The sequence below is a fragment of the Schistocerca cancellata genome, chromosome 5 (genome assembly GCF_023864275.1).
Source record: "Schistocerca cancellata isolate TAMUIC-IGC-003103 chromosome 5, iqSchCanc2.1, whole genome shotgun sequence".
Classification (NCBI taxonomy): domain Eukaryota; kingdom Metazoa; phylum Arthropoda; class Insecta; order Orthoptera; family Acrididae; genus Schistocerca; species Schistocerca cancellata.
The window spans coordinates 40,430,732-40,456,792 of NC_064630.1; the positions used below are offsets into that span (position 1 = coordinate 40,430,732).

Below are 26,061 nucleotides of genomic sequence, written 5' to 3' on the forward strand. Positions count from 1 at the left end.
TTTCAACATAACACTATAAAACAATAATATAAGATATAAATACAGAACTAACAGTAAATCAAACACAAGCTGTCATAAAACTAGTAATAAGCGAAACAGAGTCCACGCTGAGGTTCATTAGAAGAATCCTGCTAAAATGTAATTCATGTATGGATGAGGTAGCTTACAAAGCACTCATTCAGTTTAGATCCAGATGAGGTAGAATTAGTAGACGAGATAGAGAAGATACAGAGAATTTTGTCACCTTTCAGCAAGTGTGGGAGTGACAGGGAGCTGCTCATCCAAGTCCAGTGACTGACAATAACAGAGGTGTTCAGGATTACAAAAAGGTTACCAGTAAAAAATCAGAGAATGCACATCCAAAGATTCTAGCAACATAATAGTTTACCCCCCACACACATCTCACGACACAATCAAGAGGATAATGCCAGAGAAACTTGAACTTATATGGAGGCTTCCTACAATCATTCATCCCCCACGATGACTGCAAATGGAATATAAAAGGGGAAAAATACCCTCAACCACACACACCATAAGCTGACTTGCAGTTTGCTGACATAGATGCATAAACAACCTCAAAATAGTATGCTATATGCTGAACACAGTGTCTTAAAAGCAACAGCTAGGTTCAGTTACCAATTCACTGAAATTTGATACTAGAGATATGCAAAATCTCCAATGACTGTGTTTAGGTAAACTGAACCAAACTTTCTTACACAATAACAAATACAAAATGAATAGGAAAATCTTCTGCATCCAAGATCATTTGGTATTTTTATTCTATTTCACAATAACTGGTTTCGGCAATACCTTGCTGTCATCATCGGATCTAAAAAGTACCAAAAGTAAAGCGAATACAAAGAGAATTTATTAATGTGTACAAACCTGTATATCAACGATAAGAAGTACATAAGAATCGGTTTACATATCTTCGAAAAATTCTTATTAACACACATGCGTGCCACCAATACAATGAGAACACTTTCCACTCATAGGAACCGAGACAAAGTTGGCTTGTCAAACTCATAAAAAGAACATAGAAAATAAAAAAATTAAATAAAAATATAAAAAGTGGAGGTGAACAAATAGAAAATGGAACTGTGGTCTAAGATCATCACAGAAACATGGTCAACCTAAACAAATTACCTAGGCTGCTGACACTAAGTAGTAATAGTAATAGTAATAGTAGTAGTAGTAGTAGTAGTAGTAGTAGTTTTTTTGTTTAAAAAAAAAAGGAGCCAAACTGCAAGGCCATCTTGGGACGCCTGATTGTACGCAAGATACAGTAAGACAGAGATAAAATTGAGGATAAGTATGAGGGGAATGTGGAGGTAAGGTGGGTGAGCTGCTCTGCACAGAGTGCAGTTGGGAGGTCCCCAGAGCAGTATATATGGTGGGAGATGCACCCTTTGCATCTCATCAGCACCACCTCACCGTCCATTACCCCAAGAAAACGAGCAACACAGACAAGATGGTAAAAGTTTACTAAAGATAAAACATTGAAAATGGCGAACATAAAATGACAAGTAGAATAAAAAGGTGGAAATGGTAGGGGCCAGGTTTGACCACTGAGTAAGAGCTGCCATGGCGGCCCTGGGCCACAGTAGGCACAGGGTGCCCCCTCCAGCTCCTCAGGCGATCAATCAAGCCAAAGTGCCCCATCTCACAGACGACTAGAAACAACCTTTGCCGATGAAATGTAAAACCAGGTCAGCCATTTTGGCATTGTCCGCTACCACCAGAGGTAGTTCATCAGGAAGTTTAAGATATCACCGCAAAGAGACAAATTTGGGTGGTCTAGCAGGATGTGGGTCACCACAGGCAGGTACCACATTGGTAGTAAAGTGGGTCCTCAGGTCAGAAAATGTGGCTGTGGGTCAGCCGAGTGTGGCCAATGCATAGCCGACAAAGGACAGTGGATTCCCTGTGAGAAGCACAGATGGGAGACTGCCACAGGCTCCATAAGCAGGTTATTCACATGGCTAGTTCAGAACCCACAGCTGTGTACCATGTCCAGTGACCACAATGCTGATGGCGATGCTAAACCATTTATCAGACTCCCATAATAAAGACAGGACAAGATTGGGGCTTTGTAAAGCTGCAGAAGGATAGTGCATTGTGCACCCTAACTGTTGTTACTGAGGCAGCAAAGTGTATTAAGGTATAGCCAGCACCTTTAATTACGCTGGCGAAGATGGGGAAGCCCGAGCCAAGTCATCCGGGCATTGACGACCAGTGCCAAAAAGTGTTAAGTCTCCACTACATCGAGTAATTGGTCGTTGAGGTAAAGTTCTGGTTGTGGATTAACAGTATGACAGTGACAGAAGTGAATTATGTGAGTTTTGGTGGCAGAAAACTGAAAGCTGTGCCTTTCAAAAGGCATCCTACAGTTGGGGTTCAGCAAGACCCTCAGGTTCAGCAAGACCCCATTAGAGGAGCAACTGTAAAATACAAAAATCATCGGCATACAAGAAAGCTGACACTGAAGACCCCACAGCTGCTGTTAGACTGTTGATGGCCACTACAAAGAGAGGAACACTAAATACAGCGCCCTGCTGGACCCCATTCTCATGGATTTGGGGATACTGTGGAAAGCACCCACTCGAACACAGGAAGTACTGTGCAACAAGAAGGTCTGGACAAAAACCAGAAGTGGATGATACTTCTGTAGCATGTCCCTTTCAAGTAGGTATTTTCCAAGTCAAGCTTAAATATTTTGTGGTGAGGTCTCTACACAAAACTGAGAAAAAGATGAAGTTGCAGCTTTACAAGCTTGCTCAGTAAAACTAGTGATGTTGATCACTACACGTCTATTTCATAGTTACATTTAAAAAAAATTAAAGGCAATTGTTTCTTACCCAATCATTATACCTGTTGTTCAAAGTTACTCACCATGACAAGGGAAAATTTTTTTTTTACTTTGCCTTTGAGCAGTGGTGACATCTACATCTATATATCTGTACTCTGCAATCCGTTTTATGATGTGTGGTGCAGGAGACTTTGTGTATCACTGTCACCCCCCCCCCCCCCCCCTTTTCCATAGTCCAGCTGTGAATGGTGTGAAGGATAACGATTGTTGGTAAGCTTCCGTGTGGGCTCAAAATCTCTCAAACCTGACCTTCATGGTTACAGTGCAAGATATACAGGGGAGGAAGCCATATATTGGTTGACTCTTCTAGGAACATACATCCTCAAAATTTTAACAGTAAACCACATCATGATGCACATCCCCATTCTGGTAGCGTCTGCCACTGAAGTTATATAGGCATCACAGTAATGCTTTCAAACTTACTAAAAGAACCTGTGAGGAAACACACTGCTCTTCTTAGGATTTTTTCTACTTTCTCTATCAATCCTATCTGGTAAGGATCCCAGACTCATTAATAACAAGATACTGGATGAACAAGGGTGCTGCAAGTTACTTCTATAAAAACTTTGCTGAACTAGAGAACCACACAAATAGATGGCACTACGCTAGAACTAATAACACAAATTCTGACAGACATAAAGGCAAGGGTAAGGTACAGAGGACCATGAACAGAAGAGTCTAAGATCAAGACCAGTGTCAAATAGAGGTGTTGACTGTCACAATTTTGTTCAACACAGCACTGAGTGAAAAGATCAGACTGTGAAGAGCAATAAACGAGAAAATGAAAATGCCAAAGATGTACGTGTGGGTGAAAAGGGCAACAGGGCTCAAGTGGACTGCCTAACCTTTGTAGACGACATAGCAATACTGAGAAAGAAGAAGATACAAGGAAACAACTCGACAACCTAAGCAAGTAACCCAAATCTACAAGACTGAGAAACACTACTGGGTATTGGAAAACATCAGAAAGCTCTCTGCAAATGGTGGACAAATTTAAATACCTGGGAGGATATGTAACAGGAAGAAATAGGAACAATGAGAGAATACTAGACAGGATGAAGAATTAGATGACGACAGCCTACTGTATGATCAAGAGATATACAATAGGACGATGATGCAGAACTCAGACACTATAAGGCAATTATGAGGTTTGCAGTACTATACATAGCTGAAATGATCACACTAGGAAAATATGATGCAGAACAACCAGAAAAGAAAAAGAGAAAAATATTTGGGAAATTACTGTCCCTGGAAGAGGTAGTGACAGATGGATGGCAGAACTTAGGGAAGAATCGTAATCCAGTATGAGGACAATACAAAGAGAACTCTGACTGAAGAGGGTATGATTTATGGGACCATGATCAGGATGAATATGGATAGAATCATTTTAAAAAATGTACTGGAATCACTCGAGGAGACAAAAGCAAAGAAAGGAAACAACCGGGTTGTTGAACTCGCTGAGGATGGATCTGAATTGGGGATCGAAATGGAAGAGGAACAAAATTGGTGAAGCAAGTACACACAACCAATAAGTCAAGAGATCAACACCAGAATACAATACATGAAAAGGATGGATGGATACTAGTGGAGCAGACAACAAGAGAGAAGGATACCGAAAATCTCAGGAACAGAGCAGGACAACAGAAGAGACAGGATGAAGATGTTCTGGCAGAAAATGGATCCCTGAATGAGGTACCAGAGGTCCAACAGAGACTGTAACAGAAGAAAATGAATTATAGTAGGTGGACTAAACTTCCAACTTCCAGTGATTGTTTGCCAATCATTTGATCACACAACTCCTCTGCAGCACATTACATTTGTTTGTGTTGAAACTCAATCCCTGTACCAAGTCTCACTCCTCTGTAGGTGTTTCCCTACAATTTTCTAATTTTGTGACTTCTCTATTTACAACAGCATCACCTGCAGAAAGCCTCATGGAGTTTCCATTACCCTCCAAATCACTTACATAGATTGTAAACAGTGAGAGAACATTGCGACGGAACTGCAAGCAATGAACATTTGGAACCAACAACTTGTAAGATTCCATTGCTCACAAAGGCACATAAAGATGACAACAGCAAAGATCACTGGGCTGGAAGAATATGTGAGTGGTTTTCTGAAACTCCCCCACACTATTACATTTTGTTTGTCCTGCAAAACTACCTAACTTGTACCTTATAGAAAATCTGTGGGACAGCAGGTAAAACATTGATATCAGCAGCCAACAATTTGGTGGAAGTCCCCAATCAAATTCTCAGCAAGTGGCTTAACCAGGATGTGACTTACTTGCACAACCTCGTGGACTCACCTCCTAACCAAATCCAGGCATTTATCAAGTGCAGGGGCAGTGTGATGCTTGTAATTATTTCTCTAGAGGTGACTAATTATTCGTCTAGTGGACTTATCTTATTCGTATTACTTGTATATGGCTGACTTGCCTCATCCTTATTAATAAAAATATAATTTCTGCTAAACTGATTATTATAAAGATCTCATTTGTTAAATATCAGCAGTGGTTCTTATCTCTTTTAATTAATTCTGAAAAATTGGTAGTGTCCTGTTATTCTGAAATGGTTATTGTATTTAAAGGAACGAAAATTTTACTTTTTAAAAAAAATTAATTTTTTGAACCTTGGTTGTGTGTGTGTCTTTTCACTAATCAGCCATTGCCAATAGGGCCTGGTCTCAATTCCACCCATAATTCTATGTTATGACAAATAGTAAACATTTTTAGAAGATTAAAAAATATGAAAAGGTACGTTTGAAATCGAAGGCATACATTAAGCAAACTGAGGTGTGTGCGTTGATTGGATGAATTTTTCGGCACCACAGGCATGCAGAAATAGTATTAAGTAACAATTCACCTCAGGAGTGTTCACAACCTGTGCAAACTATGTAGAGTGATGACTAGAAGGCTCCAACTATCTGTTATATTTCTTACTAGTTTGAATTCTATATAATGATGTCTCCTTCGCCAACTATCCTTTCTATCCTTTTAATTAAATTTCCTTTCGCTATTCTATCTACAATGTTCAATTACTGAGATGTTTACTGACATATGGAATATTAGTAATTCATGTGTAGCTGATTTTACAGATGCCACGAGTTTATTATGTAATACTTTTCTGTGTAATTTCTCACACAATATACTTATGTAAAAGTAACATGAGGATAAATGAGGATTGTTAAGTTCTCAACAGTAATTAAAGTTATATATGTTTAAAGTTGCTATGCAGTCACAGGTAGGCTACCCTACCTAAATAAGATTGTTTTTAGGAGTTTAATGGGAGCCATGTACAATGTGAGCAATGTCATGTCAATGGTGGGGAAGACTGATGAGAAAAGATACCTTTATATAGCAGCTCAATAATGAGCTAACATCCAGATAAAACATACTTAGAGACATTCGCAGTCACAGTAACATAATATATTTGCAATGAATGAAAAGAATCTTGGGTCATACTGAACGAAATGCAGAGATTATAGTCATTAGACAGCAGATGAGGAAGCCTGGTAATCATGTAAGGCTTCCAGATAAAACAGGAGGAAGTTATCTCAAAGTACAGGAGTAGAGAGAAGATTGGTGTGCGATATTAAACAGGCAATTTTACCCACATTTATTAAATGTTCAATGAATTGAATAGGGTAGGTGTACCAAAGCAAGTAGGATATATGGGCAGTACCACTGTGAAAATATGGTGGTAGTTCCGAGACAGCTGTCTTAGGAAGCAGATGTACTAGACAGTTCCTACAGAAGTAGAATACTGCGGGTTTTGAGGCTTACTCCGCAGTTGTGAAATAGAGGGACTTATCTGAACTGTTGTGGTCTGATTTCTATACTAAATTTAAAAAATAATGTGGACATGAGTGTTTTGAATTTTTTGTGTGCTGTTCATAATGTAGACAATAATGAGTAAAAAAGTACAACTTGCAAGGCAACAAAATGTTACCAATTGTTCAAAAGCTGTAACTTCCCTCCTTTGGGGGTAATGAAAAAAAGAATACAATTAAATATATGAAATGTCTATTGCAATATCCAACCAGTATTAAAAATATGATTGGGTACATCCAATGAATCAATACGGATGCACATTTTGAAATTATACCTGAGTATATTTTGTACAGGTTTTGTATGCCTTTTCAAATAAGTTTTAGTAACAAGGGTTATTACTGGTCTACTCTGTTTAACTTTAATTAGGAGTAGACCACATATGGGGTCTGACTTCAATTAATTATTCACTCTGAAGTTACTATTTGTGTTGCTACAATTTCCATAAGCTATTAACAGTGTTTTAGAACCAATTTTCAGGGCCTAAGGAGGTGAAGTTGATGGTGTCCATTCTGCAGGAGTGGCAAACAACTTCATCCTCCAGCCTGACTGTGAAGTATCTCCCAGGGAGGGATTCTTGGGGTGGGGCTGAGATGGGTATCTGCCTTTGGGATCAGTTGTCTGTCTTTCTTTCTTTCTTTTCTCCGGTTCTAACATTCCTAGCCTTTTCTTTCTTCTCCACCAGGAGTACCACATCTATCCTTCCTTTTTTTCACATTCAGTAGTTTCCACTGTGGAAACTCTTCTCTTCTCTGGATATTTAAACTTGTTTTCTTCACAGGACTGTCAGAGGTGTAGCACACATACAAATAGCTTTGGGATAAGGTAAGGACATCCCTACACTGGTATCAGGAAATGATATTTATCTGGTATCCAATGAACATAGTTAAGCAATGAGTACTGATCCTGATTTGTTCAAAGACTGAAGTATAAACTAGAGGTGCAGCTGATTTATCCGCCCTCTTTGTGGTAAGACTACAGATGGAAAAATGGAAACAATATACAAATAGATTACGGTCAAAACATTTTTTATGACTGTTTCATATAGTGAGAATTTAGAGTTTTAATCACATGCCTTAGTACTTAGCACAAAAGCTATGCATGGACAGCTTGTCGTTGACACAGAATATAGTGGGGAAAGTAAAGAGATGAACTGTCACTATTTTAATAGCTGAAGTTTGTTCAAACCTCTCGGGGTGGTGATGACTTGTAGAAGCACTGTCTTTGCAGGTGCATATCCACAAGCAGCTGAGTGCTATGCTGGCATAGCACAGCTACTGGCAGGGTCTCGCCTGCCAGACAGGCCTCAGTGGATGAACCAGATGAAGAGTATCTCACAACAACTCATCTCTCTCCCACCTACTCCCACAGTCATTCCCCAATTCCCAATATACCCACACCAAGGTGTGACGCGATCCATGTCGAGGTGGGCTTGGTGCATGGGAGGAAGTATCATTAATGGAGCCTCAGGGATACTGGGCAACCTCCCTCAATAATTAGCCTTGCATCATGTGAGGCTCTGCAGAGTTGACCAAACAGATCTAATATTCCTGTGGGATCAAAATGGAGAACACAAAAAACAAAACAAAAACTGAGGGACTTGATGAGATCTAAAACTCACAAGCATTGTGGTTGGAACTAATGGAAGCTGTTTCCGGAATTGGATTGGGCAACAGACCAGTTCAGGAAGTGTAAACTGTTACTGAGAACTTGGATCAGATCAAGATAAAAGAAGACTGTCACAGACGGAAGGTGGTAATCAGACCCCTTCTACCTCCAAGACAAGAGAACAAGAGAGAAGTGTAATACCCCCACTTCTAACCATTAAAAAGATCTAGAAAACCGAGACAGGAAACGAGGAAACAGACCTACAGTATTGCAGTCTTGGTTTTCAGGATGGCAGTTACGCAGAAGGGAAATCTACTGGTCAACATTACCTAACAGCAGATGGAGCTTGTTCAGATGGCTCTCCTTTAGACACTGCGGGAAGAGGGGGGGAGGGCACAGAGGAATGAGTCCAGGACCCAAATTCAGTAGGGTCTATATGGACAAAGCACTCTTGTCTATGTCTGTGAGGGGATGGGACCAGTGGAGTGGCTTCAGGAGATGGTGCCCAAGATATATCAACAGAGGATTGGAGTGTAATCAACTGAAAGGTTGCACTGGAAAACCAAAACCTTGTGTGGAAGTCAGTGTGGTGGCAGGCGTGTGAGAACCTAACCTGAAATAGTACAAAGGATCCTCACAGGTAGTCATCAGGAAAATCAAAGAAAGGCATCAGGAAGTTGTGGAGATTGCAAGTGTTGCAAATACACCTGCAACACAGTAATGGGGCAACTGGTGTCCTGAGTTATCTTCTGGGAAGACAGGAGATGGACACAGCTCTGATCTAGGAATCCTATCTATAACAAAGAGGTGTTTCAGATTTAGGAGGAACTGGAAGTAAGTTGATTTATGCTAGAAATCTAAAGAACTCCACAATATGCATTTATGTTAAAAATGGAATTCCATCCATGCTGATGGCGGACTTTTGTTCCTGGGACTTAGTGACCACAGGACAGTGCTACTCCTTACCGGCAAGTAACAGGACTGGCAGAGAGCTGCTCACAGTAGAGTGACCAACTGCTTGTTGGTTGTGATGCCAGTGCCCACAACGTGGTGCAGGGAGGCAGTGACATCAACAGCACAGGTGAGCACCTACTTGAATTTCTACTAGAAAACAGTCTGGAAATCTTGATTAGGGGTAGGTAACCTACCTTCAGCAAGAGAAGAAGGGAAGAAGTAACTGAAATAACTTTTGGGTCCATTCTAATGAGTAGTTATGTCAAACATGGGGCAAGGGAGCCGTTCTTTCCTGAATACATGTATACTAAGTTTGAGGCTGAAACAGGCATTAAAACAGACTATAGACTATAGGAATCCCACAAACAGTCTGAGACTCATATGAGAAAGATCTAAACTCATGCTTATCTGAAGTCAGAACTTTGATAAGGAATCCAGCAAATTTTGAGGAAATGTCTGATGCCAGTGATATCTGCCATTAGACCCACATGTGGAAAACTGCCCAACCACCAAGAAGTGCACAAAATAGGAATGTACCTCAGTGGAAAAACAACCTGAAAGTGCAATGAAAGCAGCTAAAAAGATTGTTCAACCTTGCAAGGAATAAAGGACAGTGGGCAAAATATCGGAAGACCTTTGTCAAATACAGCCCTGTGATCAAGGAAGCGAAGCTACCTTCCTGGAAGGCATTCTATGAGGAAGTTGACGGTATCGCTACTTGCATAGACTTCATAAAATCCTCATTAGAATACCAACTAATCCAGGAAGTAATTTAAGGAAGGAGGATGATGAGTATACAAGGAGAGTGAGTGAGACACTTCATGTGTATCTTAAGACTCACGTCTCTTAATGCACTCTGACAGACAACACAGACAAGGAGTTAGTCCTCGAGAGAAGTGCTTTACAGGTAATCAAAGGGAAAATGGAATCTGCTAAAGGATTTGTAGATTTAAAAAAAAAAAAAAATCCAGTGGTCATTGGGAAAGTTTCTACCGATCAAGACACCAGACGCCAAATAGTATCTTTCCAGCTCTACTGCAACATTCTGCAGGAGAGGATTTAATTAGGTTCCTATGTAGGCTGTTTAGGGTCAGCCTACCAGGAGGAATCATCCCTAACACTTGGAGGACAGTGAAGGTTGTTTCCAGTCTGTGGCCACGCCAAACTGATCATACAAAGGTCATGGATGTTAGACCCGTCAGTCTGTTCTCCTTTGTTCTAAAGACATTAGAAAAACTGGTTAATGAGGATGTTAGGCAGAAGAAGTTAACTGAGATACCTCTACATGTAAAACAGTAAGCATATCAACCAGGTAAATCACTTGAAACAGCACTTCACCAACTTGTTGGGAACGTGGATAAAGCTCTATACTTTCAGGACATAGATCTCTGCATCTTCCTGGATGTTGAGGGAGCGTTTAGCAATATGACCTTCAAAGCCACGATTACAGCTGCAGAAGAACATGGTACTGACACCACCAAATATAGATGGATTAAGATAATTTTAAGTAGAAGAAAACTAGAAGTTACCTGAATTTCCTGGATGTTGAGGGAGTGTTTAGCAATGTGACCTTCAAATCCACGGTTAGAGCTGCAGAAGAACATGGCACTGACACCATCATATGTAGGTGGATTAAGATCATTGTAAGTAGAAGAAAGCTACATGCCACCATGATGAATGAGAAAATAGTGGTCAACACCACCAGGGGGTGTCCACAAGGAGGGGTTGTCCCCACTACTGTGGAACCTAGCGGTGAACGAATTCATTGGAGAGTTAAGTACTACAGGCTACTTTTGCCACGGATACACAGATGATTTAACCATGGTAATACATGGCGAATTTGCTAGTACTGTTAGAACAATGGCACAACGAGCACCAGGTATTGTGGAAAAATGGTGCAGAACACAGGATTTAAGGGTTAGTCCCAAGAAAACTGTTGTAGTACTTTTTATGAGAAAGCAAATCTAGCACACATACTGGAATCTCAAGCTCCTCAATGAGATTCTACCATACAGGGGACAGTGAAGTATCCTGGTATAATCCTGAATGCAAAATTATCATGGGACCCTCACAGAAAGAGCACACATCCCAAGGCACAAAGTACTCTTTATGAACAGAAGGCCCTGCGATAAAAACTGAGGTCTAAACACCAGGAGCAGGTACTGGATGTACACCACTGTCATAAGACCTACAATAATTTATGGGGATATAGTATGGTGGAATAAAGTAGAATAAAAGTTAGCCACTTAAGAGCTTTGCAGGATGCAGGGATTGTCCTGCTTAGCCATAATAGGTGGAATTAGCAGCACATCCACTTCAGGGATGAAGAAAGTGCTGGACATGTCCGCATTACACCTTTGGGTTACAATGGAGACAGCACCTGGGGCATATGGGTTAAAAACTGGAACCAACTGGATTCCTTTAGAATATCCAGAATCTCATGCCAATATAGTGTGTGTGGTAAATATGGGAATAGTCACGGAAATGCCAGCTGAACGTACAATAACTTCAAGCTGCTTCAATAAACATTTCAGTGTAACAGCAGGAAGAAGGAAGCAGTGTAACAATGAACCACAACATCGTGCAGGAGAGAGAGTTTGGTTTACTGATGTGTCGAAAACTGATGAAAGCATTGGGGCCGGAGTAGATTAGGTACGGCCTAGACTACAAAGAGCAGTCTTTTTACAGAAGCTGGTCACAGTATTCGTGTGGGAACATGTGCTATCAGAGGGTTCGCAGAGGAGAATTTGCATAAGTGCTACACGGAATTTACCATCTACATTTATTCAGACAAGCAAGCAGCTCTGAAACCTCTGTCAACCCCTGCACCAAGATCAAAGATCATTGCACAATGCGATGAAGCTCTTGGGAGACTAGGTGAAAGCACCGGTATTAACCTGCTGTGGGTCCCTAGTCACTCAGGAATTTGTGGCATAATGAATAAGCTGATAAGACTGGCCAGGATAGAGATGATGACTCCATTTATTGAACTGGAACTTGTACTATCCATTACTAAGGCGATTATAAAATCAAGACCACATAGTCGGATCAGGAGGCACCACAAAGATTACTGGAATACAGTCCAAAAACGAAAACATGGCAAACTAATAATGATGAATCCATGTTTCAAGAGAAGTTCTGTAATCCTGAATTTGAACAGGAAACAGATTAAACTCATGACTCAGGGCTCATGACTGGCCATGGAAACTTTAAGAAACACCTACACATGATGGGTATACAGGAAGAAACCCCTGAGTGCAGACTATGTGGTGAGGAGGATGAAACCACACCACACTCAATTTTAAAATGTTAAGCTCTGAAGGACAGAAGACATCATGTCTAATAAGGAACTAATAAAGGGTCTCCTACTACTTCTTAACGCTGCCGGAGTTCTTTACTAGAACCACATGGAGTGAAACTGCAGAATAAACTCCGTTTCGGTGCATGCAACAGTGGGGTTTAGAACACTGTGGTTTTGGTATCCCTACATGCAGTGTATTCGAAACTACAAATATTCCTGGTTTAGTTATTTAATAGCTTTGCAATGACTTTATCCATCTAAAGCTGTGGCTTTGTGGTGTAACATATCACTTTTGGTAAAGCAGTGAAAGTAACTGTTATTAAATAATTTGTTTAGGAAAGCAAACTGTTGGGAAACTGAACTGTTTGTGAATGAACAATGGTGCTGATGGATGCCACATGTCTCTAAGGTGGCAGTTTTGTTACGTGTCTGTTATTCTGTGCTATGATGTCCCAGCTCAGTGAAGCAAGGCATGCCATCAAGAAAACAGGATTAGTTGGTAAGCATGATAGGACTCTGCAAGAGAGGCGCTCTGCATCGCGGTGTAGCTTGCTGTCTAGGTTTCAATAGGGTGCGTTTCTGGATGAGGTATCGAATATATTGCTCCCCCTACTTTTACCTACAGAGGAGATCACGAATGTAAAATTAGAGAGATTCGAGCACGCACAGAGACTTTCTGGCAGTCGTTCTTCCGCGAACCATACGCAACTGGAACAGGAAAGGGAGGTAATGACAGTGGTAAGTAAGGTGCCCTCCGCCACACACCGTTTGGTGGCTTTTGGAGTATAAATGTAGATGTGGATGTAGATGTAGATGAAGTTAATTTGTATAAATATACACTAAACCCCGTAATAACCAAATAACAATGTACCACTTTCTGTGTGGCATATAGCAGTAATGTATCATTGCAGTAGTGACAGCAAAAGCAAGAAAATGGAAGCACGGATGTTGTTGGTAGTATTTAGCACTAATATAGAGAGTGACGATGATTCTACTACATGAGGAAACACTGCAGGAAATGATCCCCAAGAGGATAAGGAGCAAAGTAAGTCACATAGACATACATCTGGCAATGTGTTCCACCGGAGTTACATCCACTAGAAGATGGAGATAAAAGATCTTTCACAGTAGGTTGCAATGACTGAAAGTGCACATGATGAAACAGCAGGCAAGTGGGAACATTTTGTCTGTGCTAGTGTTTTAACACAGCACTTGAGAGCATGTGTGGTGTGTGAGATACCAGGTCACTGCAGGGGCAAGTAATACGGATATTGGCAGCTGTTGTGGCCAATATTAATGATCTCTAGAGTGTGTAGCTAAAACATTAGTACAGACAAAACATTCCCTATTGTTTGGTGCATTATCATGTGTGCTTTCAATCACTGAAATCTACAATGTCAAAGAACTTTTATCTCCACCTTCAGGTGGATGCCACTCCCTTAGAATGCAATTCCTGCCATGTCTCCATATGATCGTTTTTGTGTCTTATCCTCTCTGGGATTGTTTTCTGCATTTTGTCCCCATTTAGTAAGATAACCCTGTATATTCCTTTTTTAAAAAAATAAACTGAACTTTATTTCCTACACACAGCATTTCTCAAAATCTCATTGATAAACAGATGTGGTAATAGTATCCGACACTGATGTTGTGGTTGTCAGGGAAGTGAAAGTGAGTTACAGTTTTTATTATTCCCTGTTAAGTTTTTCTTTTCGAAGCTTCTTTTCATGACTTTTTCAGATTTTTTTATTATGGATTGTGCTGCTGCAGCATCATTTTTGAGTCATGTTCCATATTTCTCACAATTTTTTGTGATGTCCCATTTCTAGATATGAATTGTAGTACAACTCTCTGTTGTAATACGGATGTTGTTGTATGACGTAATATCCGAACTGCTGACATACTGGAATGATCTCAGGTCTATCGCTTCATAATGTTTACTATGTTGCAGTATGTGCTGCCTACTACTGTCAACTGTTGCTCCATCATACTTGTTACGGAACTGGCATTTCCATGAGTATATCAGTATATTAAGGTATTCACCCCGTCAATCTCAAAAGTTTTGAGATTGGACTAATAAAAAATAGAGAAAGTTAATATGGTAGTTTCAGTGCTTAATAAGTACATTAGATAATGATTAATAGGATGAACAGTAACGTGACGATACAGCATGGTAACACACATTTAACACTGGAACTATATTGCTCAGACTTCGTTGCTGGTGTCAATTAGAGTTTTTCCAGGAGATAAAAGTTATGTTGTTGTGAGTTTCAGTTCAAAGATTGGTCTACAGCACATTGTCCACTTTTCACTTCTGTACAAGGCTACACTCCAGAAAACTAAATTCAGAAAGTACTTCCTAACTTTTAAATTTATATCAGATGTTAGCAGTTTCCTCTTTTTTTTTTTTAGACAAATCATCTTGCTGTTGCTAGTCTGTATTTCATTCTCTCTCCTTCAGCCATCACTAGATATTTTGCTTCTAAAAGACTAAAACTCATCTACTGCTTTTATTATCTCATTTCATATTTTAATTAACTCAGTATCATCTGATTAAATTGGATTACACTACTTACTACTGTTTTACATCTGTTGATGTCAACAGTATGACTTATTTTAAAGCCTCTATCCACTATGTTCAACTGCTCTTCTAGGTCCAGTGCCATCTAACAGAATTACGATATCAGTAAGCTTCATAGTTTTTACTTCTTCTCCATGAACTTTAATTCCCTTTCCTGTTTTTGCTTGATTTAATTTACTGTTCACCCAATGTGAAGATTGAATAACATGAGTAATAGCCAACAACCTTCTCAACTACTGCTTCCCTTTGACGCCTTTTGACTCCCACAACTATAACCTGGTTTCTACACAAGTTGCAGATAAGCTTTCCCTCACTGTATTTTACCTCTATTATCTTCAGAAATGCATACAGTGTATTTCAGTCAACTTTGTCACTAGCTTTCATTCAGCCCATGAAATATCCCAAAGTATGTTTATCTTTCTTCAGTCTGTTGTCTAAGACATATGGTGAGTATAATGTTCCTACACTTCTCTGGAGCCCAAACGTATCTCCATGAATCCAGAATGAGATTTTCACTCTGCAGTGGAGTGTGCGCTGATATGAAACTTCCTGGCAGATTAAAACTGTGTGCTGGACCGAGTCTCGAACTTGGGACCTTTGCCTTTCGCAGGCAAGTGCTCTACCATCTGAGCTACCCAAGCACGACTCGCGCCCCGTCCTCACAGCCTCACTTCTGCCAGTACCTCGTCTCCTACCTTACAAACTTTACAGAAGCTCTCCTCCGAACCTAGCAGAACTAGCACTCCTGAAAGGAAGGATATTGCTATATCCTTTCACTCACTACGGAGCCTTGTGGAACGCCATTCTCCCGAATACAGGGGAAACTATGGAAGGCACCAACTTGGACATGGAAAGTACGTAGCGACAGGAAGTTTTGGATAAAAATCGGGAGCAGGCCCCGGAGGCCCCACTCGTGCAAGAATATGATGTCGCCAGGTCGTGTCGTATGCTTTACGTAAGTCGAGAAAGATAGCAACCACGTGTTGGCATCTGCAAAAGGCTGTTCAGGTGTCAGAGTCGAGGGACACAAGATTATCAATGGTAGAGCAAGCCTGGCAGAAGCTGCCCTGACATGGAGCCAGTTGGCCACATGACTCCAGGACCCAACCCAACAGCCGACACACCATACGTTCTAGGGGCTTACAAAGGACGTTGGTGAGACTGATGGGCTGATAGCTATCCACATCAAGCAGGTTCTTACCAGGTTTGAGCACCGGAATGATGGTGCTCTCCCACCTTTGTGATGGAAAGACGCCATCGCACCAGATCCGGTTGAAGATGATGAGGAGATGCCACTTGTAGTCAAACGAAAGATGTTTAATCATCTGACAATGGATACGGTCCAGCCCAGGAGCTGTGTCGGGGCAATGTGCATGGGCACTGAGGAGCTCCCACTCTTTAAATAGGGCATTATAGGATTCACGGTGGCGTGTAGTGAATGAGAGGACTTTCCTTTCCATTTGACGTTTGAGGGTGCGAAAGGCTGGGGGGTAATTCTCCAACGCAGAGACTCGAGCATAGTGCTCAGCAAAGTGCTCGGCAATCGTGTTTGCATCAGTACATAGCAAGAGATTCATGTTAATGCCAGGGACGCCTGTTGGGGACTGGTACCCAAAAAGATGTCTGATCTTTGTCCAGACTTGGGAAGGTGACGTATGGCACCCAATGGTCGACATGTACCTCTCCCAACACTCCTGTTTCCGTCGTTTTATAAGGTGGCGAATGCGGGCACGGAACTGCTTTAAGGCTATTAGGTGCTCTATGGAAGGGTGCCACTTATGTCACTGTAGAGCTCGCCAATGCTCTTTAATTGCCTCAGTGACTCCGGAGACCACCAAGGGACTGTCTTTCACTGGGGGCACCCTAAAGAATGAGGGATCATGTTTTCAGCTGCAGAAACAATCATTGTAGCGACCTGCTCAACCATCGATGGCACCATGTGGTGTGTGTGTGTGTGGGAGGGGGGGGGGGATTCAACAGTGACAGCAGAGGTGAAGTCTACCCAGTCTGCCTTGTTTAAAGTCCATCTGGGAAGGTGTCCATGGGCATGACACCAGGAGAGTGACAGGAAGATGGGGAAGAGGTCACTACCACACAGGTCGTCATGTGCTCTCCAGTGGATAGATGGGAGGCCAGGACTGCAGATCAAGAGATCAATGGCCAAATATGTGCCACATGCCACACTGAAATGTGTGGGGGCACCTGTATTTAAGAGGCACATGTCGAGGTGGGACAGTAAATTTTCGACATCTCTACCTTGGCCAGTAAGCACAGTGCTACTTCACAAGGGATTATGGGCATTAAAATCTTCCAAAAGTAGGAAAGGTTTAGGGAGTTGCTCAATCAGTGGAGCAAATACGTCAGGGGTACTGCACCATCTGGAGGGAGATATACACTGCAGACAGTTATTTCCTGTGTCGTCCATATCCTGACAGTCACAGCTTCAAGAGGAGTTTGAAGGGGCACATGTTCACTACTTACCAAGTTCAGGACATAGACGCAAACTCCACCTTATGCTCTATTATATTCGCTACAGCTCTTGTGATATCACCCGTAGCTGTAAAGGGCATTGCCGGGAACCAGGTTTTCTGGAGGGCAATGCAGAAAGCAGGTGTGAAGCTTAACAATTGCCGTAGCTCAGCCAGGTGATGGAAAAAACTGCTGCAATTCCACTAGAGGATGATGTGATCATGAGACTGGGAAGGGATGAAACACTCCGTTAGGCAGTCTATGTCTCAGCGTCACCTGCTGCCACCAGATGAGTACCTGTGCGATCAACATCCACTGTGTCTAAGGGCCTAGCGAGATCCAGGTCCTCAGTGGACGCCAGAATCGCCACTTCATCCTCAGACGCAGAGCTTGTAGGTAGCGGTGGTGTGGGTGCCGCCACAGTGCCTTGGTTCTTGGGGTTCTTTTTCTTTTTCACTTTATCCAGCTGGGTGGGCTTCACTGATTCAGTCTCAGGGACTGAGGAGGACCGTGAAGCCCTATGACCAGCCACCTGTGGCTGCTTCAGCCACTGGCGGGTGTCAGCTTTACCACTGGTAGGAATCTGGGAAGGGAGTGACCCAAGGGACCTCTTCCTAGCGAGAGGAGCCGAAGAAGATGTATGCTTCTCCGGCTGTGAAGTGGGGACTGACTTCCCCGATGGTTTGGGGGGGGGGGGGGGGGGGCGGTGTTGCTGCCCCCGAAGTAGGTGCTGCAGGAGCAACAGGGAGGGAAATGTCCCCCACCATTAAGGGGATAGGTGAAGGTGGAGTCTGGCGGCTATGAGAACAAACTGTATGCAGAACGGAAGACGGTAGAACCATTGTAGCAGCTGCATTGGTTGACATCATATGCACAGCATGTAGCCTCTCATATTTTCTCTTAGCCTCAGTGTAGGTCAGCCAGTCCAGGGTCTTGTACTCCACAATTTTCCTTTATTTCTGGAGAATCCTGCAGTCTGGCGAGCAAGGCCAATGGTGCTCTCCGCAGTTGACACAGATGGGAGGTGGGGCACATGGAATATTGGGATGTGAAGGACGTCCACAATCCTGACAGGTGACACTGGAAGTACAGCAGGAAGACATATGGCCGAACTTCCAGCACTTAAGGCAGTGCATCAGGGGAGGGATATATGGCTTCACATCACAGCGGTAGGGCATCACCTTGACCTTCTCGGGTAATGTGTCACCCTTGGAGGACAAGATGAAGGCACCAGTGGCAACCTGATTATCCCTCAGACCACAGTGGATGCACCAGACGAAAAGAACATCTCACCAGTCTAAACTGGCATACAGCTCATCATCAGACTGCAAAAGAAGGTCCCTGTGAAATATGATACCCTGGACCATATTTAAGTTCCTATGGGGTGTGATGGTAACAGAAACATTCCCCAGCTTGTCACAAGCGAGTAATGCCCGTGATTGGGCAGAGGATGCTGTTCTTATCAAGACTGACCCTGACCGCATTTTGGACAAGCCCTCCACCTCCCCAAACTTGTCCTCTAAATGCTCCACAAAAACCTGAGGCTTCATGGACATGAAAGATTCCCCATCAACTCTTGTACACACGATGTACTGGGGTGAATAAGGTTCACTGCCATCAATTAGCCTGGCGTTCCTCTCATGGTGTGGCCAAGGAGGGAAATGATTTGGGGTCATATTTCTTAGCATCGGAGGTAGACCTAGACTGCTTAGAGACTGCTGGTGGTGGACCACCAGCAAGAGATGATGTACTACACTTCATCGCATGTCATCTGCCCTGATGATGTCACCTACTCCAATCAGGGGCCCTCCCCACGGGCGCACCCAGCTACAGCAAAGGCCACCTGGCAGAATGGCCATTGTTGGGAGTCCCGATACCCCAGGGGGACGGCATCTACTCCTTGGCATACGTGTGGAGTTAACGGTGCAGGCATCAGCAGAGCGATCCCTGTGTGGTCAGGGGGCTACAACCAACAGGATACATGGCGGCCCCACCACAACGGACTGGCTACCGTGCTGGAAATCAGCTGCAAACGAGCTAAGAAGTCCATTATTGGCGACAACGCAGAAAGCGATACTGCACAGGATGGAGGAAAATGCACCAAGGAGGGTGACCATGCCCAACAGCTGGAGAATGAGTGGAAGTGCAGATCCACGTCGACAAAGGTCTCGGCGCATGATGCACCACGTAAGGCGCCCTTCTCCAATTGGCTCACTCTTCAGGAAAATTTTGAAAAATGGTGGTCAAACCCTACAGGGGACCATCACATACAGGCCGAAACGTGAGAGACTCCTTTTAGTCACCTCTTACAACAGGCAGGAATACCTCGGGGCTATTCTAACACCCAGACCCGCAGAGGGAGATCAGAATTGAATTTTTAGTTTCTTTTAAATAGTTCCATACTTTATTTTCCCATTTTTCTTGCAAATATCAGTAACCTAATGTGACAAAAGGAAGTTCTGAAACTTGTTGCCAAACTCAATATTTTGTTACAACGATCACTGTTTGAACCACGTTTCCACACAGATTTGTAGCATGCATAATGTTGTCACACACTGGCCCAACATGGCATGTGTACTCTAATAATACGTTACGTGGATTATGGATGCATCTGTTAAAAGTACAGCAATGTCAAATAGCTTAGAGAAACTAAATAAGGGCCAGTATAAAGCTAGCAGATTCTGTACTGGAGCATTTAAATCAACTCCAACTAATGCTTTGATGGTGAAAGTAAATAAAATGCCATTAGATCTATTCTAGAAATACATCACTGTCATTTTCTCTTGAAACGTGTCCACTTCTTAAATGATAGTTTATAACAAAGATTATAGATCTCATTTCAAAGTGATAGGCTGGCAGATATTGGATTAAGAAGAAACTACTGCACTTAGCAAAATTTTACTTCAATGCTTCATCTTTCTACGAATATATTGCCACTACACCAAATTTAAGCTGCTTCAGCATGCCCTACGCTAACATTGTAGTGAGCTGAATACCAAGAGACAGCCCCCAATCAACCAAGGTACACTGAATGAAAAACTTTTAGCTGATAACTAGTAGCATGTCCATCCTAAAGATGTCCACAAAAATAATCCTAAACAAAAATACAGGGCAGGAAGCCCATTCGTAGATGGAAAGACTAATCAACGAGACAAATTCAAGCTCCCTGAAATTACATCCATGCCCACTGCAGAACATACAGTGATTTCAGAGGTATTTAATATGCAAAATATGCAAAAGAAGTGCAAGATGAAACAATCATAATTTCATCAAATTCGCGCTCAGTGTTGACGCTGTTAAAGTGCTGTGATGTCAGCAGTGTCAAAATTGTATAGGATATCACATAAGAGAAGCAGCTGAGAAGCTTTCCCATGTAAATAAGTTCACCATCATGGTGTGGGTGAAGACACACAGCAGCATAAACTGGAATGAAAAAGTAGGTACTCTGGCCAAGGAAGCTGTGTGCAATGGCTCAGTGAAATATGGTACAGTGCCACTCGGAGATCTTCTGAAAATTTGCAAATTTATCTTTGTTTTTGTGTGAATGAAGAAACAGCAATGTGATAAATTCCAACATACACACTGCACTGACAATCAAACACTGGAAAAGGGATGTGACACCCCCCCCCCCCCCCCCGCAAGGGTGATAATGTAGACTTACAAGATCAGCTGGATGACAGAAGATGATCACAATCCAGCAACAAACAGGATAACAACTCAATGGACCATTTTTCCTCCTACTAAACAACTCAGTGTTCTCCAAAGCATAATCTCTCAGAGTGATTTGCATTCAAATGACTCAGCACATCTGTTATTAAATGGTTCAAACTCCCACCACCTATTTCAGAATTGAGTGAGTCTCTTAGAACTGCCATAGTGATTTTCCCAATCTGCCAGGTAAAATAATTTTCCCTTAACACACCCAGGTTTTCTACTCATACTAATGCAGGCGAATAGTTACCCTATATGTTAACAAATGCACACAAAGGTAAAAATTATACACAAAATATGGCATATGTAGATACTTCTTTTTCTCAGAATTCCACTACAGTTGTAATGAATAATATTAAACCATTAGCATCAGTTGTCATCTATTGAAGACAGTTGATTTTTCCATTATTATTACAATGTATGCTACTTCAAACCAACAATAGGCTTTTGTTGTGGTAAAGTGAGGTTTCCTTCAACAACAGGTACTGTTTTTACCTCTCTGCTACAGTTATTCCGTTCAAGACTGTTAAGAAGAGTTGAGTGTTTTAGCAGAGCCTTCTGGTTATTTTTATTTTTATTAGTGTGGCTGCATCTAAGATAAAACCACTGTCATTTTCTGCATGCTGGGACACACAAAACTGTAGCAGTGTTTGGTACCAGTGACAGTGGAAAATACTTCATTGGGTTTTGTGTTCCAGTGCATGAAAACTTGTCCCAATTTGAGGACCCTGGGCACTTCCATGGTAATGTTACGTTTTTTCAGTCTTTTCAGATTTCTTTGTCATGGCTTACCAAATTTTTAAAACTATTGATGAGGCAATAGACTATCTATTTTCTGAAGAAATAGAAGTAGATATGGTACCTCTACCTCCAGATGAAGATGAGAAGACAGATGATGACTTGTTAGGAAATACCTATGTAAGCAATAGTGCAGGTACTACAGAAATTTTACATGAAAGAGGCAACGAAGACATTCCTTGTGTTTCTTCTAACAGAGCCCACAAGGAGTAAATTAAATGGTGTGATCAGGTTCCGAAATTTTCATTTCCTGGCTTAGGGAAGAAAGCTTCTTGCCTGTCAAATAAACTGTAAAGGTTTTCGAAGAACTCTTTTCAGAAGAAGTTGTAAACATGACTGTAGAGGAGACTGAAAGATGGGCTAAGGGATATAAAAATAAAATCTATTTTTCAGTTGTACCTTGTATGTGTTGCATTCTTGAGCTTTACTGGCTATCGTAAATTGTTCAGTGAAAGAGATTGTTGGTCTGTGGATGATTATATTGGTGGTGAAATAGTGAAAAATGCAATGAGTCATAATACGTATCATGAGCTGAAATATGTATTACATTTCAACAATAATAAAAATAAATGGCCAACACAAGTAACTTGTTAACATGATAATAAAAAGGCCAATGAAAACAAAATTTCAAACTCTTTCAAAATAAAAGCATTAGCATATGCTCTGGTTTAAAATTATATCAAAGATGGGAAGCTTTTGATGAAATGATTGCGAGATGGACATCATGCTATAAAGCAGTTTATCAGACTCAAGCCGTGAGTATGTTTTACGTAGTACTGACGGCTACCGTTGCAACTTCTTACTATACTGTGGGAAGAACAGCAAGGATGACAATGTGGATCTACCACTGCATTACAAAGTAGTTTTGAAAATTTTGTCCATTATTATATTTTTTGACAATTAGTTTACTATCCATGACTTGCTCGTCCAACTGAAGGAAATAGGATCCTGTGCAAATGGAACCATAATAAAAAACAAATCAAGGAAGTACCTGCTATCATTAGATAATTTAATGAAAAAGAAAGGGAGGGGATATTTTAAGTTCAGATTTGACAGAAAGAAGGAAATTTTGGCCACAAAATGGAATGATAAGTAGTGTGTTGCAATAGCAACTAATCTTGACAACACACTCCAATTCATCCCTGAGAGAAAAGTTTAGTATTGCACAACCACATGCATTGAACACATAAAAGAATTTCATGGGAGGCAATGATCTTTGTGACTGGCTAGTAGAGAAACATACAATTGTAGTGTGTGGTAAACAGCAGTATTGGTGCCTTTTTATGCGGATGGTAGACATGACGTAAATGGATACCTGGCTTTCAACAAGTGCAATGAAGGAACTTCTGTTTCATTCAAAGAATCCAGAAGACAGATTGCTAGAACTTACGTGAAGAAAGGTCTTGAAATGAGGTCAACCAAGGGAAGAACAACAAAACTCATCTCATCTCCCAGGATAAAAGTACCAGACACACGATACGACTAGAAACAGCATCTCATTCAAAAACATGAAAACAAAGATGATGCCAATTTGAGAACTGTAAAGGAAAGCCTACAACATAATGTGGGAAATGTAATATTGTGCTCTGTATGGAATGCTCTCCCTAATATCATTTTAGGCCTTAACTAAACTTTGGTTTTGGAAAGTTTTTGGGTTAAAACTTTTGTAAATGTGGTTCACCGTAAAATAAATAATGGCTCTGAAATGTTATTGTGAATTTAATATTACCAGTTTCCTTATCCCTTTTCATTTTTCTGGAAAGCAGTGTAAGGATAAAACAATTGCCAACTATTCAGTGTCCTCAAATGAGGATGGCTCAAAATTTTACATTTAGGCCCTAAGTAAACAAAATTTCCCCATATTTCTTAAATTAGGTTGCCAGGATACAGTTTTCCAAGAATTGATAATATAATTTAATTAAAAAGAAACTGGGCACTCATAGGTTAACAGAGAAGTAGCATCCAGACACACTGCTGATATGTGCATTGCACTAATAATCTGATCTCATAAGAGAGAGAGAGAGAGAGAGGAAATAAGATAAACAATGCAGCTGAAAGAATGTTAGAAGCACATAAAACTCTAACATGATGAATACGACCAAGTTTTTAATCTCATAACTTACCATTGGCACTTGTTCAGATGGATGCTCCAAACAAAATTCGAAGTGCTGTTGCTGTGCAAGTATATCAGTAGGTTGCGGTAATATCTGAGAAGCTTGAGCAGCTGCCTGAACATAGATGTTCGTGCTTGGTGTATACATTGTTTGTTGATGCTGACGTTCACTCATATAATGTCTCCGCAGCTGTCTTCTTTGCCTTTCCTGCTCATGCTGCTGCTGCTGTTGTTGTTGCATGTCCACCTGTTGCTGTTGTTGTTGCTGCTGCTGCTGCTGCTGCTGTGGTTGTTGTTGCTGCTGCTGCTGTTGTTGTTGAGGTTGTTGCTGTTGGTATTGCTGCTGCTGCTGCTGTTCTTGTTCTTGTTGTTGTTGTTGTTGTTGTTGTTGTTGCTGCTGCTGCTGTTCCTGTTGCTGCTGTACATTTTGAGACTGCTGTGCTGTCGAACCATTCTCATAAAGTGTATGCATTCCAAGAACTTCAATGCCGCTATCATCATCAGTGTCATCAGCATCACTACCAGATGAGAGCCAATCAAGCTGGAGATCAGGAGCACTTGGACCGTCATCTGGCTGGCTGTATCCTTGAGAATTTTGTCGACTAGATACTGAAGGCCCTGGAAAAAAAAAAAAAAGAAAAAAAAGGGTATGAGAAATGAAGACATTACCTACACATTTCAATGAAATAACAATATTAAAATCCTGTAATTGTTTTCAGATAATGGAAGTAATTACAATGGTATCAAAATCAAATTGTTTACTCCATTCTCAGTAACTGCAAATAACAAAAACATACTTGAGGAAAAGTATTTTTAATTTCTTCCTTCTCTTTTTCAAATCATAACGATTAGCAGAATTATTTGATAGTTAAATTGCAGTGTTCCATTGGTATTGGTGTGAGTATAGTAAGAACAATGTTGTGATCTAAGGAGATTCAGACACTCATCGCAGAGCTAGGGCAACATTTGTTTGGAGCTGTCTTGCAAAATCACTGTTAATAATGGAGAGACGTGTAGAGAAACTGCATTTGAGTAACACTTCTACACATGAGCCTGAACTACCTCTAAAAATAACTTCTAGTGACTATTTTGAATAATAATTCTAAAAGCAAATTCATCAAGATTTGAAATTTATATTTATCTCCATTGAGAACTGATAATTTTAGCAACAAAAAGAACCTGCAAAAAAATGCATCTGAGGCAGAGATAATTCTTTAGTTTTTCAACTTATAGTAAATGCGTATTCAACTCTGCTATGAATGTTACTGTAGGTATATGTTCCCCTCTGCACCTGTATTTTTTATTCTATTCTTGTAGTTCTAAACTTTTAACACCCACCTCCCCTCTTTCCTTCAACCAACAAGTGAAACAATAGTTGTGGGAAATTTTCTTTCTTTATACTCCCTTTTTTTTTTTCTCTCCACGAACCTACTATGCTGTGATAGTAGGAGGAGAGGTGATACTCCTACGTGGCGCGTCCCAGGTGGCGGATAAGGAAGTCCTCACCGGTTTACTGGCCGACTTGAGTGAAATAAAATAGCTCTCGCGGACCAAACACACCCTCTGCGGTTAACAACGTTGTTGTAAATCGGAGCTTGCTCCAACTAAGGTTGACAACCTTCGACAGTCAAAAATGGAAAGGTCTTTTAGGAAAAAAATTCCACCGTCCTGCTCAAAAAGGCAGGAAAAGGCTACATCGGATTCGGTGGGTAGTCAACTAGAACACAGCAACGAATCGGAGCGATTGCAACCATCCAAATGCACACTAAAACACAAAAAGAGGATTAAACATGAGCAAATAAATTATATAGCAACACACAACATAAACTCA

At 41.2% G+C, this 26,061-nt stretch overlaps 1 protein-coding gene across 2 annotated transcripts in view; it reads right to left on the reverse strand.

Annotated features, from left to right (window-relative positions):
* LOC126187885 (E3 ubiquitin-protein ligase Arkadia-like) overlaps window positions 1–26,061 on the reverse strand; it is a 343,683-nt gene that overhangs the window by 182,742 nt on the left and 134,880 nt on the right. For both annotated transcript variants that reach the window (XM_049929229.1, XM_049929228.1), the window contains one exon: window positions 24,241–24,848. In XM_049929229.1, the coding sequence (XP_049785186.1) occupies window positions 24,241–24,848 (608 nt within the window). The remainder of the gene's footprint in view (window positions 1–24,240; window positions 24,849–26,061) is intronic.